This window comes from Micromesistius poutassou, assembly GCF_964030765.1.
Source record: "Micromesistius poutassou genome assembly, chromosome: 17".
Lineage (NCBI taxonomy): Eukaryota > Metazoa > Chordata > Actinopteri > Gadiformes > Gadidae > Micromesistius > Micromesistius poutassou.
Genome location: NC_140287.1, coordinates 1,746,486 through 1,762,306, shown reverse-complemented (window position 1 = coordinate 1,762,306; position 15,821 = coordinate 1,746,486). Strand labels below are relative to the sequence as shown.

General features: G+C 44.5%; 2 protein-coding genes across 2 annotated transcripts; one reads left to right on the top strand and one right to left on the bottom strand.

Annotated features, from left to right (window-relative positions):
* Window positions 1-4,686: 4,686 nt before the first annotated feature.
* fam241a (family with sequence similarity 241 member A) lies at window positions 4,687-8,687 on the bottom strand. The gene is made up of 2 exons (XM_084482477.1): window positions 8,178-8,687; window positions 4,687-5,572 (listed from the first exon to the last, which is right to left on the bottom strand). Exons 1-2 carry the CDS (start codon window positions 8,463-8,465, stop codon window positions 5,249-5,251), a joined length of 612 nt encoding a protein of 203 aa, XP_084338603.1. The 5' UTR covers window positions 8,466-8,687; the 3' UTR covers window positions 4,687-5,248.
* Window positions 8,688-8,699: 12 nt separating this feature from the next.
* Window positions 8,700-14,889, top strand: lrit3b (leucine-rich repeat, immunoglobulin-like and transmembrane domains 3b). Its single transcript, XM_084481665.1, has 5 exons — window positions 8,700-8,853; window positions 10,321-10,695; window positions 12,350-12,435; window positions 12,513-12,806; window positions 14,372-14,889. Exons 1-5 carry the CDS (start codon window positions 8,750-8,752, stop codon window positions 14,605-14,607), a joined length of 1,095 nt encoding a protein of 364 aa, XP_084337791.1. The 5' UTR covers window positions 8,700-8,749; the 3' UTR covers window positions 14,608-14,889.
* The last annotated feature ends 932 nt before the right edge of the window (window positions 14,890-15,821 follow it).

The following is a 15,821-nucleotide window of genomic DNA, read 5'->3' as shown; positions in this document are numbered from 1 at the left end:
TAACATCTAAAGCCTGGTGGCAGACTAGCTTAAACCTGTGTGAATGGGGAGTTTCATTAAATTTTTCTTCAAATGTTTAAAATGTTTCTTCAAATCATTCCTACATGGAGTGGGTTTACTGGGAAGAACCTGACGGAAGAGGACTGCTAACAGAAATGATAGCATCATCTTCCCATTGTCGGTATCCATCCTTGGCCATCAGAAACACAAAGCCAACCCTGGCATACTAAACTTATCTTCTGAAACCTCCTTCCTGACATTCGCAGATTCTTGTTTCTTCGGAAGAATATATCCATAACAAGACCGAAATCACTGCGTAACTCCGTCCCTCACACTTCCTGGTCCTGGCCCAGGTGCTGTTCAGACTCCCCAGGAGTCTGGCTATAGCAGAGGTTGAAGACCCAAGTCACCCAACCCTCCACAACGGTCTTTTGTTAAAAAAGTACCCATATCAGAGGTTTTCTTCTTTGGCCTACCATCTAGAACCTTAGGGGTCATCTTTGACCGCAATGTTGAAATAGAAACAGGCTCACAGGCTAGTCACAAGCTTTATTTTAACCAGTGACCTTTAACGTATTCATGCTTTTGTTTTATCCTGCTTAACAGAACACAGGTGTGGTTGACAGAAAACCTATCAGACCATAACAAAGTGTCAAACTCGACTGGGCAAATACCAGTGGGGTGAAAACAACAGTGGTACCGCTGTTTGAAAATTGGGCGTTTTAATAATTTACATTCAATGGGTATAGGAGTGTGTTTACCCAGGTTATGGCCTTTAAGTGTGTCAGAGGTATCTGGCTGAAGGTGGGAACAGAATGTCAAAGGCTTCGGAGGTCCTTGTATTGTTGTTCTTTTTAACAAAGAGGCATTGAGCAAAAAGGGAGTTATGGCAAGAATTGTATAGTAACTATACTAACTGACTGTTAATATACTAACAGAACACAGGTCTCTTTTTGGATTGATTTAAAATAATTCAACACACCTTTAACCCCAGGCATGGCTAGCTCCCTCCTACATCCTCTCACAGAAATTTACTCTTCGTTCCGAAGTCTAAGGTAAAACTAACGGAAAATACGCCAACCACCCTCACAAGACGCTCCCTTCGTCCTTTTCCCGGAACTCAAAGCTGGAAAGAAATTTTCTGCAACTTTTCCACTCCAACTCCACTTTTCCACTTCCAACTCCCCCACTGGCCATGGCAGCACACTTCAATAGATATCCACAGATATAAAAGTGACAATGTTGAACGATATACTGGCATCGCTGACTGACAAAAGCTAAATTCCCAAATCTACGAGGTACTATTTGCCCACAATCCCAACCACTGTCTCATATCATTTTAAAATGGTATCCAGTCTAAGAAGCCGTTTCAATGTCCATTTCTGTCTTTGTGATGTATGATATGAGAAGATATTTTCTTTACTTTTGGATATAGATGATGATAATGCAGAGAGTTCCAACTAGTCCTAGTGCTTGGAGACCGAGGAACCACAGCAGCAGCCAGAAGAAGACGATCACTACCGGCTCCACAATCTTCTCACCAAAGTACATCTGGCTGAAGCCCATCCTACGAAGGCACTTGTTGAGCATCCCAAACAAAGTCCCCATGCGTTCACAGTCGTCCTTCTGTGGCCTGGTCGTCGGGTCTTCCAGAAGGGTCCATTGGGCTGTTGAACTAGAGGAAGATAGCTGCCTGGCCCTGGGTTGTGATGGGCCGCGTGGTCCAAACCTGTCTGGAAGGTCCTGTAAAAGAAGTACTGTGTATTAATGTTTGTTCAACCACATTCATTCAGTGTGCTTTGGACGCACATCAAAAGGCAGGATCAGGGCCGGCCCAAGACTTTATGGAGCCCTAAGAATTTGATGCCCCTATTGCCTCAATGCCGCCAATACTATTGACTATTGTCGTTGCTCGATCATTCTCAAAACTACTGGTAATCTCACCCAAATCACAATTTTATTAGAGATTGAGTTGTTTTTAAAAATGCAAATTGCTGTGAAATGGGCTTCTGTAATCAGCTTCTGTAATCCCCGCAAAGTTGAATTTCAACATTAATTTTCATAATCCTGATATTCACGTCTAATTTACATTGCCACTGTCCATGGAATTTGCAACAATGGCATCGCCCAAGGATGGTGTAGAAGTCGACGGAGCAATCAAAACAGTTTTATCTAAGATAGACTGAAGGATTTGTTTTCTTTAACACTGTAAGCCGTACCCAAATGTGTAAATAAATTATTGTTCAGCCAAGGCCAGACTGATTTTCATTGCAAAATACAAACTTAAATATCTGGATGGTCCCCGGAGGTTAGGCTTTATACCTAGTCTCACAAATCAGACTTTAGACTAACATCTAAAGCCTGGTGGCAGACTAGCTTAAACCTGTGTGAATGGGGAGTTTCATTAAATTTTTCTTCAAATGTTTAAAATGTTTCTTCAAATCATTCCTACATGGAGTGGGTTTACTGGGAAGAACCTGACGGAAGAGGACTGCTAACAGAAATGATAGCATCATCTTCCCATCGTCGGTATCCCTCCTTGGCCATCAGAAACACAAAGCCAACCCTGGCATACTAAACTTATCTTCTGAAACCTCCTTCCTGACATTCGCAGATTCTTGTTTCTTCGGAAGAATATATCCATAACAAGACCGAAATCACTGCGTAACTCCGTCCCTCACACTTCCTGGTCCTGGCCCAGGTGCTGTTCAGACTCCCCAGGAGTCTGGCTATAGCAGAGGTTGAAGACCCAAGTCACCCAACCCTCCACAACGGTCTTTTGTTAAAAAAGTACCCATATCAGAGGTTTTCGTCTTTGGCCTACCATCTAGAACCTTAGGGGTCATCTTTGACCGCAATGTTGAAATAGAAACAGGCTCACAGGCTAGTCACAAGCTTTATTTTAACCAGTGACCTTTAACGTATTCATGCTTTTGTTTTATCCTGCTTAACAGAACACAGGTGTGGTTGACAGAAAACCTATCAGACCATAACAAAGTGTCAAACTCGACTGGGCAAATACCAGTGGGGTGAAAACAACAGTGGTACCGCTGTTTGAAAATTGGGCGTTTTAATAATTTACATTCAATGGGCCTAGGAGTGTGTTTACCCAGGTTATGGCCTTTAAGTGTGTCAGAGGTATCTGGCTGAAGGTGGGAACAGAAGGTCAAAGGCTTCGGAGGTCCTTGTATTGTTGTTCTTTTTAACAAAGAGGCATTGAGCAAAAAGGGAGTTATGGCAAGAATTGTATAATAACTATACTAACTGACTGTTAATATACTAACAGAACACAGGTCTCTTTTTGGATTGATTTAAAATAATTCAACCCACCTTTAACCCCAGGCATGGCTAGCTCCCTCCTACATCCTCTCACAGAAATGTACTCTTCGTTCCGAAGTCTCAGGTAAAACTAAAGGAAAATACGCCAACCACCCTCACAAGACGCTCCCTTCGTCCTTTTCCCGGAACTCAAAGCTGGAAAGAAATTTTCTGCAACTTTTCCACCTGCACCGTGGCTCTTTCTCAAATTAAGTTGATCAATAAGTTCATAAATTGATCATTCTCTTGTGCATGCTAGAGTGAAAGTTAGCCTTACTGCTGAGATGGTAGAGCTTTAAGTATTTGATGAATTGCAAATTGTTAAAAGTCACAAATATAATAATCTCATAGCACATTAGCAGGTTAATAAAGTGTAGTTGAACCTGCACTGTTTAAATTTCCCTCTGCAACTATTAACGCCATGAAAGAAATCCCTGATCAAGGGAAAAAATCCCTGATCAAGGGAATTGGTCGCTGTAAACTGTTTTACAAATAACGTATTTTTATTAAAAGGGTATAAATGTAGTGTAGACATACATTTTGAATTAAAAGCTGTGGTAAACAGAAATGTATTGAGCCCTGATTTTAAATAAGTGTTGAGGCCGACCTTACAGTATATTGCAGCTCTGTGGTGCATAAAAAGGAAAAGCTGCTTCACCTTGCTTGGTTTACAACCTGGGAACTCTCAGGCCCTGGGAGCTGGGCTCATGACACAAGAGCAGAGCGTATAGTGGTCATAAACCAGTGGTTCACTGGGGTATGGGGTTTAATGTCTGCTCGCGCCTTTGAGCGCCTTATGTGAATACAGTGCAGTTCAGTCTGGGCTGTCAAATCATAATGAATATATATTGTACCTACCCTGTTACTAAAATGTAGCACTTACACTGCTTTAGATGACAGCCCTCATACCCTAACATTACTTACCATGTAACTAAATGTAACCAGGAGAGCAACTACCACCACAGATATATCTAACTTACGCTTTAGGTCTCTATGGTAGAAACATGATCTTTATGTGTAACTCCGTCATAATGCATTTGTAAACCATGCCCTCGGATTCATGATTGTGCCAAATTTATGAAATATAAGTATTGTACTTAATGGTGATAAACTCCATTATACCACTCCACCATTATAAGACCTCTACAGACAGCTTTTATTTTTTACCCCAGAGGGGTACATGGGACCATACCCATCATGGGACTTAAATACATACAATTTAAATGAGAAAATACATATTCTACACATTGGGAACTTCTCCACATTCTGAACAACTAGTCTTCACAGTCAGATTCTGTCCATGCTGTAAATGTGTGTCCCTCATGGCCACCTGAAGTTATCAATGTTGTCATCCTGTTGGTAAGCAAGGGAATGCAAAACATGACATTCGGCATGGAGTATATTTGGTGTTCATCTTTATTGAACTCTTTTTTTTCTTTACACAGTTGACCCATGTGTTATTGATTGTTTTATTATACTGTGCAACTAATTACAATTAATACAACTTTGACATTGATCAGTGGTTTGTAAGACAAAAGTCAAAGTCTGATAATTAATTGATAAATAGTTTACAAGATAAGATATTGGACTTCCTGAACTCTTTGAACCTTGATTTAACTGATCCTTTAACATGCAATCAAGTAATGCAATGGCTTTTCCTTTTGTTACTCCGATGGAGCTACAGAACGCTTCTGCCCCCACTGGCCATGGCAGCACACTTCAATAGATATCCACAGATATAAAAGTGACAATGTTGAACGATATACTGGCATCGCTGACTGACAAAAGCTAAATTCCCAAATCTACGAGGTACTATTTGCCCACAATCCCAACCACTGTCTCATATCATTTTAAAATGGTATCCAGTCTAAGAAGCCGTTTCAATGTCCATTTCTGTCTTTGTGATGTATGATATGAGAAGACATTTTCTTTACTTTTGGATATAGATGATGATAATGCAGAGAGTTCCAACTAGTCCTAGTGCTTGGAGACCGAGGAACCACAGCAGCAGCCAGAAGAAGACGATCACTACCGGCTCCACAATCTTCTCACCAAAGTACATCTGGCTGAAGCCCATCCTACGAAGGCACTTGTTGAGCATCCCAAACAAAGTCCCCATGCGTTCACAGTCGTCCTTCTGTGGCCTGGTCGTCGGGTCTTCCAGAAGGGTCCATTGGGCTGTTGAACTAGAGGAAGATAGCTGCCTGGCCCTGGGTTGTGATGGGCTGCGTGGTCCAAACCTGTCTGGAAGGTCCTGTAAAAGAAGAACTGTGTATTAATGTTTGTTCAACCATTCATTCAGTGTGCTTTGGACGCACATCAAAAGGCAGGATCAGGGCCGGCCCAAGACTTTATGGAGCCCTAAGAATTTGATGCCCCTATTGCCTCAATGCCGCCAATACTATTGACTATTGTCGTTGCTCGATCATTCTCAAACCTACTGGTAATCTCACCCAAATCACAATTTTATTAGAGATTGAGTTGTTTTTAACCTTCTTTGGTTTTTGATCTTAAACGTATCTTAAAAAGGTACAAGTGTTCTAATTGTAATTGACACTTCACTCAAAGTAATACAGTACTAAGTGGGATACTGACATGTGTTCGGTGTTCTGAAAGGTAAAAATGAAACCAGCAGACAATGCATTAACAAGTTAACTGCTCCCCGCTTATGTCTGACCGAGCCGAGCATCTCTTCCCTACAAATATTTCTACTCAAAAACCAACTTGCTGATGGTAATTTATGTGTGGTCCATTTGTACACTCAAAGATCAAATAACTATATTTTTGTTCTTTTTAACAAAGAGGCATTGAGCAAAAAGGGAGTTATGTTAAGATTTGCATACTAACTATACTAACTGTTAATATACAACCAGAACACAGGTGTGGTTGACAGAAAACCTACCAGACCATAACAAAGTGTCAAGGACTGGGCAAATACCAGTGGGGTGAAAACAACAGTGGTAGCGCTTTTTGAAAATTTGGCGTTTTAATAAGATGACATTCAATGGGCATACCCAGGTTATGGCCTTTAAGTGTGACAGAGGTATCTGGCTGAAGGTGGGAACAGAATGTCAAAGCCTATTGAGGTAGTTCATGGTACCCCGCCCACAGGCAAGTGTAGTTGTGTTATTGTGCGTTATTCATTCTAATGATTGATTCAATTGAAATATATGCAGAAGGTCAGGAATAGAGGTCCGGTGTTAATGTTGAACTTGATCATGAAAAGATAGCCCAAGTCGTTGATGATTGGTCATTACCACAGCCATACAGGAACACTGTGGCCAAGGCCCTGTGCCGTCTCTCATCTCCACAAGTTCTGCTAGTATACTAGGCCTGCTGGATCTGAGAGTAGGGCTAACTATATATGGTCATCTAGGCATGGTGTTAGAAATACTAATGGTTTGATGAGAGGACAATCTGGAAAAAACATATTGAAACAAAGTTAGGAATGTTATGAATGTGGTAGTGCTTCATTCAAATAATTAAAAATATATATTTTGTGACCTCACACTTCAGTGCAGTAGGTGGCAGTATATGGCAGTATAACGATTACTGACTACTATCTAACTATATCGAATTCAAAATGTGTGGTGTTTGGAAGGGCAAGGAGTATGGCGGTAGGTGGGGTGTAATTATATGGAGGTCAATTAGCAAGAGTCGCAGAGTAGAAGTTCTCTGGAGAATGGTTAGGGATAACTAGGCTTAGTAACAACACACTTAGTTTGCCTAGGGGCCCTTAAGTCCACATAACACAACCCAGTGTGCCTACTGCCTGACAGCGCCTCAGAAGTGAGAACCACCTGGAACACAACATACGTAACGCAGTACCAACCGCCCTCCACATGGTCACCCGCGTTCCACCACCAGCCCGGGGGCCCTCCACACCCCCACGGGGAGGAGAGAGACCCTCCACCAGCCCGGGGGCCCGCCACACCCCCACAGGGGGGAGAGAGACCCTCCCACCAGCCCGGGGGCCCTCCACACCCCCACAGGGGGGAGAGAGACCCTCCCACCAGCCCGGGGGCCCTCCACACCCCCACGGGGAGGAGAGAGACCCTCCCAAAGACTTAAAACACACACTCACACACTCTCTCTCTCTCTCTCTCCCTCCCCCCCCACACACACACACAGCAAGGTGGCAAAATGGAAGCAGGTGGTAACAAGGGAAGTCACGCACTAAGTGTGATTTAATCACTGAGCCTAAATGTTTTAATGGTCACACATCTGATTGTGTAGGAACCATTTTTTCAGGTGGAATTTAAAAGACGGATGTGAGTCCAATTCCCTAATGTGAGCTGGAATGGTGTTCCGTTCTTGTGCTGCTTTGTGTGAGAATGTGGATTGACCAAACTGACTTAGAGTGGGATGATGCAGTCCCCTCTTGCTGCACCTCTTGTTGAGTGGGATGCAGATGTTCGAGGAGACATTGGGGTTGGCAATGACATAAAAGTGTATAAAAGTGTCTTTCAATAGTTCTGAAAGTAAGAAATCAAAGCTGGGCTTTAATTGGGGCATATAACTAACATATTATCTTTAATTTTTTTCTTGACCATAAGTGAGGAATGTGCATCACCTTGGTCGCCAGTAGTTGGCAGTAATACACAGTCAGACACACACACACACACACACACACACACACACACACACACACACACACACACACACACACACACACACACACACACACACACACACACACATCCGAGGAGCACCGTCATGCTTTCAAACTGTACCACAACTTGAGTGTATCTTAACGGGACCTTGTTAACCCGATGGGACGCGATGCAACACACTGTCAGCTCTTTAAAGAAGTAGAATCATTAACTTCTGCTCCTCAGATCACTCGATGGCTTGTTTACCTGGTAGGTCTGCTGCTGTGGGACTCTTCTATACGGATCGTGGTACCTGCTGTCACTCATATGTCCTTCAAACTCGTGGCGATTGACATGATGGTCATTTACTGGCGGTTGTGCGGTGGACATGATTGATTGACACGCTGTGTGTCTGCATAACACGATATCAAAACAAGCGATCGACCCGCCGACTTCTTCCGCACCACGTGGGGGTATGACGTGGGGCGGGGCCATCGTCATCGTCATGGTGGGAGTGACGTCACTAGAACCTGGTGGATTCAACCTGTCACTCATCCTATAGGGTCAGATATACCTCCATGAAAGATGAAAGAATAGAAGAAACATGTCTCTTGAATAGCATATTCTAACGCTGTGTATTTAACATGTCTCTAATGCTGTCTGACGTTCTGGACTCTCCCAGTAAGACTCAGGATTAATGTATTTGTTGCACCCTGCTTAATCCCTGCTAATCTTTAGTTTCACTAGGTGCTGTGGAGCAGATCCCCGAGTGAGCAGACCTGGACCGGGGGCATGAAGCCATGAAGAGCTTGGGTCCGGTCGGAGCTCCGCGCTGAAGGATGTTTCTGATGTTATTGGTTCTCCAGAGTTGTCTCCTGGCCGTTGGTTCTTGTCCCTCCAAGTGCGCCTGCTCTGATGCAGTTAAAGGCACGCCGGAGCTCAGGTTGGGTAAGGCTTGTGTCAATATTTGTTTTAGTTTTGCATTCAACATGGTTGTTCTTGGAAGAAGTCTGCTGCAGCGTTTAATACACGTTAAGGCGATCGTTTTTTAAAGTGTCTACGTTTAGTTGTCATGAATGCCCATCCATGCACTTTGCTGCACAAGCTGAATTGTTTTTAGAAATTGTTCCCCCTTCCTGATTGCAAAATGACTGTTATAATAATAATATAATAATATAATACCTTAAACCAGTGGTTCTCAAATGGGGGTACGCGTACCCCTGGGGGTAGGTGAAGGCACTCCAGGGGGTACGGGAGATTTTAAAATATACATATTTTAAAAAAGTAGCATCCATGCAAAACTCCTTTAAAAATAATTATTTAATAAATATTTCAGGAAAATATAAGTATAAGTTCATAAAATGAAATGTATATTCAGTAGGCTATTCAATTTCATTATCCTTAAGACCCAGAGTCTCCCCCCCCCCATACCGGGATGGTTCGACCCGACCTGTCACATGCCACCTGGCATCACCTGTCAATCACTTGGATCAACGATGGCGCCGTGGTTGAAGCGTAGAGGAGATTCTTTAGAAAACACAAAGGGACAAGTGGCAAAGGAGGCCAAAACAAAAAAGCTTTGCGCTGGTTAGGGGGTACTGGTTAGGGGGTACTGGTTAGGGGGTACTGGTTAGGGGGTACTGGTTAGAGGGTACTGGTTAGGGGGTACTGGTTAGGGGGTACTGGTTAGGGGGCACTGGTTAGAGGGTACTGGTTAGGGGGTACTGGTTAGGGGGTACTGGTTAGGGGGCACTGGTTAGAGGGTACTGGTTAGGGGGCACTGGTTAGGGGGCACTGGTTAGGGGGTACTGGTTAGGGGGTACTGGTTAGGGGGCACTGGTTAGAGGGTACTGGTTAGGGGGTACTGGTTAGGGGGCACTGGTTAGAGGGTACTGGTTAGGGGGCACTGGTTAGAGGGCACTGGTTACGGGGTACTGGTTAGGGGGTACTGGTTAGGGGGTACTGGTTAGGGGGCACTGGTTAGAGGGTACTGGTTAGAGGGTACTGGTTAGGGGGTACTGGTTAGGGGGCACTGGTTAGAGGGTACTGGTTAGAGGGTACTGGTTAGGGGGTACTGGTTAGGGGGCACTGGTTAGAGGGTACTGGTTAGGGGGTACTGGTTAGGGGGTACTGGTTAGGGGGCACTGGTTAGGGGGTACTGGTTAGGGGGTACTGGTTAGGGGGTACTGGTTAGGGGGCACTGGTTAGGGGGTACTGGTTAGGGGGTACTGGTTAGGGGGTACTTGGCTGAAAAGATATTTCACAGGGGGTACATCACTGAAAAAAGGTTGAGAACCACTGCCTTAAACAACTGAAAAGTCTGGTTACGGTAGTGGTCACCAGTACAAGCTGATCATGACTGTCTAATGCATGTTGTGTATGGAACCTTCTATTTGTTCCACTCTGCTAGATGGGTCCAGTGCAGAGGCCCCGGGCTGCGCTACATCCCCGCCAACGCCCCGGCCGACACGGTGCGTCTGCGCCTGGAGAACACCCTGGTCTCCCGGGTGCCCCGCGCGGCCTTCTACAACCTCTCGGAGCTGCGCTTCCTGGGGCTGACCTACAACAGCATCACGTCAGTCCACCCCAGCAGCTTCCTCAACCTGAGGTCCCTCCGCGAGCTGCGTCTGGACGGGAACCTGCTGTCGGCCTTCCCCTGGGAGGGCCTGAGGGACGCGCCGCGCCTCCGCACCCTGGGCCTGCACAACAACCGTCTGTCCAGCCTGCCGGCCCAGGCCGCGCTCTTCCTGCCCAACGTCACCTACCTGGACCTCTCCAGCAACAGGTGAGTGGGCAGCAGGAACACGGGCGTCAAGGTGTGACTACGGGTGATCGAGTTAAGAGAGAGGCCGAACCAGAGGCAATGTAGTAGTAGTAGATAACTTTATTATCCCCGGGGGGCAGTTGGGTTTGCGGTACAGTCGCCAGGCACTTCATGACAGGACAACAAACATATGACAGCAAGTAGTCCATACATCAGACACCAACAGACATAACATGGAGAACATACGACACACACTACAATACACTGCATACCCTTGGATATGGCCAGGCCAGCTGGACATAAGATAGCTTATTTTACTGATTTAAGGCTTTTATAGCTTGTGGTACAAAAGAGAATTTGGATCTGTTCTTAGTCATAAGGGGTGGGCAGAAACGACGCCTAGATGGGAGTAGTTTAAAATAACATGACAGGGGGTGTGTATAGTCACGTACAATGTTATTGGCCGTTCTCACCAGTCTGTCTTTATCAATGACCTCAATGCTCGGCAGTGTCATCCCAAGTAGCTTACTAGCAGTTGTAACTGTTTTTCTGATGGCCTTTTTTTGTGACTCAGTGGCATTTTTAAACCAGCAAATTATACAGCAAGTTAAAACACTTTCAATAAAAGCAGTGTAAAACATTTGAAGCATTTTGTTATTGACATTAAAAACAAGCAGTTTCTTTAAAAAGTACATTCTTTGCTGAGCCTTAGTGTGCAAAAGGTCAGTCCATGAGTCCCATTTGAGTTTGTTGTCTAATACAATGCCAAGGTATTTGTAGTTTGTAACAACCTGGATAGCCTCCCCGTTGATGAAAGTGTCAGTGGATTGCTGTGACTTTCTAAAATCTATTAGCATTTCCTTGGTCTTATTGGAATTTAAAATTAAGTGTGACCTAGTGCACCATTCTAAAAAGGAGTCTAAAACTGGCCCATGATCTACCTCCCCATCCTGTAGCAGACTCACTAGAGCTGTGTTGTCTGCATATTTGATAAAGTGCCTGTTTTGTAAAGTGCTAGTGCATGAGTTTGTGTATAAAATAAATAATAAAGGAGATAAAACACATCCTTGTGGAGAGCCTGTGGATGTTGTCATCGCATCAGACAGAGATGAGCCCACTTTGACACGCTGGACTCTACTAGTAAGAAAGTCCATGATCCAATAAATAATACCTGCATTAAGATGAAATTCACTAGCTAAAATGTCTGCAAGAATCTTAGGTTGCATGGTATTAAAAGCAGATGAAAAGTCCACAAATAGAATCTTAGCATGAGTCTTAGGTTTCTCAAGATGAGTGTGCAAAAGGTGCATTAATGTCAAAATTGCATCATCCACCCCCCTGGAGGCTTGATAAGCAAATTGCAGGGGGTCCATAAGATGGTGGGTTTGGAATACAATGTACCTCTTTACCAGACGCTCTAAGCACTTCATGACCAGTGATGTCAGCGCTATTGGTCGGAAGTTATTAGACTCTGTGGGTCTGTGGGGCAGTTTTGGCACAGGTACAATTGTAGATGTTTTCCACAAGATAGGGACTGTACAGAGGTTAAGGTACCTCAAGATACTTGAGGTTAATGTGCTTCTGGTCTGTTATATCATCAGGTTCTAACGTGGATATTCTCTGCTCTCTTTCCTCCTGCTGTCTCTTTTCCCTCTCTCTTTTTCTTTATCTTTAGATTGACTATGTTGCCCGCTGAGCTGGTCAACCTGTGGTTCCCACTAGCGGGTCGAGAGGGTGGGCTTGTGAAAATAAAGATTCTAGGTACAACATGTGTTTAAATATCCTACTGTCCATCGTACCTCGATCGGATCCTAACCTCACATGCTCCTGCTCCCCAGGTCTCCATGACAACCCTTGGTTGTGTAACTGTGAGATTTCCATGGTCAGGTCCTTCTCCGTGTCTCTGGGAAGCCTTGTGGTTCTGATTGACCAGATGTTGACCTGCAGCAGGTCTATCGACGGGCCCACTGTGGAGGTACCCGGCAAGGAGACGTCCCACTGTGTACGGCTCTCAGTCAAGCCAGCAGCAACAACAGTCGTTTCCTCTCTAGGCAGTAATGTCATCCTCCGCTGTGATGCCACTGGCTTCCCCACACCAACTCTGACCTGGATCAAAACGTCAGCCTACTCTGGTAATAAATCAATGTCATCTATGCAGAGATAATGTAACAGATCAACCAACAGAGCATGTGCCTCATGTGTGTACTGCAGGATGTTGTCCACCAGACACCCCTGAAAAGATTGAACCATTACCAAAGAATCTAAAGAGTTGTAAGTATGTTTTATGTCCCCATGGGGAAATTCTTTTTCACAGTCATTCATAAGTTCATACATTTTTCGCCAGGCTTTTTTTTTTTTTTGACAGACAAACATTCCACACATTTGTGCCACACCTAATCCAGAACACCTAGACATTTACACACATGACATCAGACATTTAACACATTTGACATATGCAGCATGGAAAAACACATATACATTCATTTGGAGGGGGGGGGGATAGACACATACATTTGAGTCATTTATTTCATTTATCTGTGAGGTTTTGCTTTGTTGATTATTTGGATGGCTGAGGGGATTAGTGTGTGTGTGGCGGTCGATTATGAGCAATTCAGTCAATTGTTTGACTTTTTTTTCCCAAGGCAACTTAAAGTGGCTAGTTTGGATCAGTTTTTGAGCAGCCTAAAGAAGCCTCTAGGGTGCCTACGGGGAGCCACACCTTTCACCATTTGTCTCAATGTATCTTGTAGTACATTTCACTAACCACAAAGTTAACTTATAACTTATATTTATATTCAGAATAACAAACATTTCACTCAAGTGACAAAGTTGACTTGACTTTCATGGCTACTCTAAGGGAGATCTAAATTTGAGTGTAGAATGCAAATAAAAGTAGAAGACAGCTCCGCCTGCACGGAGCTGCTTCCCCCGCAGCCGGTTGGTTGTTACATTCAGACTTCAATCATCCTTAAAACAACCTTATAAAACGGGGGGCTTAAATCAAGCGATCCGATTGGTTCCCAACTGTTGTATATTGAGCGTATACACACAGCTATGACGCCCGTTCAGTTTACAGAGTTCAGTATCACCCCGCGCCTAACTTGAACTGTTGTTTATGTATATATAAAAGCAATAGCATAGTTCACTGAAGCCTAAAAACATGTTGATTGATGGAGAGGGTGGAAATGTTGTAAAGCAATAGGCACACGGTCGGCAATTTAGCCTACTATCGAGTTCGAGTGAACTCGATAGTAGGCTAAATTGCCGGCGAACCGAGCTACCGTCTCTAGCCTTCTCTCTGAAGGACGCTACAGTTTGTTGCATGGCAACCGGCGTACACTTTGCCGGCAGCCAGGAGGGACTACTTTTTTGTATTTGTTAAAAAAAAATGCTTTTCCGACTTTCTAGCTTTTTCAAAATTTTGGGTGTCTATGACTTTAATTTCGCCATACTTACGTAACCGTTTTATAAAAGCAATAGATCACTTCAGTCAGTGATATACGGTCATTATACCACAGTGAAGGGGGTCGCCGCCCCTCCGCTGCGCGTCGGGACGGACAACGCCCCTTAACTGTGGTATAATGAGCGTATACCACAGCCTGTCGTGATCTATTGCTTAATCATAAAGTTTGTGTTCTTTGTTGCTTTTGTTTCGCTGCGTTCCAAGAGGTCCCGATGTTGACCTGAATGTGTTCAGCTCTGCAGGCGTCCCCTGCAGCCGGCCTGCGTTGGTCCATCATCAGTCTGAGCGGGCTGTCGCTGAGCGACGCCGGAGACTACCGCTGCCAGGCGCGCAGCGCGGCGGGGGTCGCCGAGGCAGACATCAGGCTGAAGGTGGTCGGGGTGATCGGAGACGCACATCCTCCCACCATTAAGTTGGTCAAAGCTCGGCGGAAAACATCCGTTAAGTTGTATCATCCGGATACAATCTAACCTTTGAGAAAGGTCACCAGCACACTGCATTACCACCCGCCACCAGCACACTGCATTACCACCCGCCACCAGCACACTGCATTACCACCCGCCACCAGCACACTGCATTACCACCCGCCACCAGCACACTGCATTACCACCCGCCACCAGCACACTGCATTACCACCCGCCACCAGCACACTGCATTACCACCCGCCACCAGCACACTGCATTACCACCCGTCACCAGCACACTGCATTACCACCCGTCACCAGCACACTGCATTACCACCCGTCACCAGCACACTGCATTACCACCCGTCACCAGCATGGAGGAAATAGACGGAATCACTCTCCACACTACTGAAGACTTTATTTAAAAAAAAAAAAAACTAAAGTTGAACTAAATTCAAGTATGTTTTGGACTAGGCTACTTATGGAAGTATGCATTATAGTTTGTGTATATATTATATTATTTTGGAAGTGAAAGAGCATGTTCAAGTATACTGTTTTATATGACTAATATGAATAATAATAATAATAATATAGAAGTATATTTTATATAATAATATATATATCAACTAATATTAAATGTTTTAATCAGTTCTTGGCAGTCAGTTAGCGTATGGCTTGACTGCAAACAAATGATGATAAATGTAATTTAATGTCAGTCCTGAATACACAATAAAATGGAAATATTGCTTAACAAAAATAACACTTTAATCTGTGATGTTTGTGTTGCCACACATCAAGACCTTCGTCACTCAATCATGAATACATTACTAATGAATTTCATTCATTCATTCAAATGTAAAATGAATAAACACATAATTACTCATTATTAAAACATGAAATACACACTTTAATAAATACGTGATGCGATGTGGGAGACCCTAGAAAGCATCTCGATGACTTAACAGAGACAGCCTGGGAGTCTGAAGCTTATGTGTCCCTCAGTCAGCGGGTCAGAGCGTCTGTCCCTCAGAGCGTCTGTCTGTCCCTCAGAGCGTCTGTCCCTCAGAGCGTCTGTCTGTCCCTCAGAGCGTCTGTCCCTCAGAGCGTCTGTCCCTCAGAGCGTCTGTCTGTCCCTCAGAGCGTCTGTCTGTCCCTCAGAGCGTCTGTCTGTCCCTCAGAGCGTCTGTCCCTCAGAGCGTCTGTCTGTCCCTCAGAGCGTCTGTCTGTCCCTCAGAGCGTCTGTCTGTCCCTCAGAGCGTCTGTCCCTCAGAGCGTCTGTCT

Excerpts from the sequence above, each read along its gene's own strand:
- fam241a (XM_084482477.1), bottom strand. The coding sequence starts at position 8,465 with ATGAGTGACAGGTTGAATCCACCAGGTTCTAGTGACGTCACTCCCACC. Across the intron at positions 5,573-8,177 it reads CACAGCAGCAGACCTACCAG|GACCTTCCAGACAGGTTTGG; the intron begins GTAAACAAGCCA and ends CTTCTTTTACAG.
- lrit3b (XM_084481665.1), top strand. The coding sequence starts at position 8,750 with ATGTTTCTGATGTTATTGGTTCTCCAGAGTTGTCTCCTGGCCGTTGGT. Across the intron at positions 10,696-12,349 it reads CTGGACCTCTCCAGCAACAG|ATTGACTATGTTGCCCGCTG; the intron begins GTGAGTGGGCAG and ends CTTTATCTTTAG. Across the intron at positions 12,807-14,371 it reads CAAAACGTCAGCCTACTCTG|CTCTGCAGGCGTCCCCTGCA; the intron begins GTAATAAATCAA and ends GAATGTGTTCAG.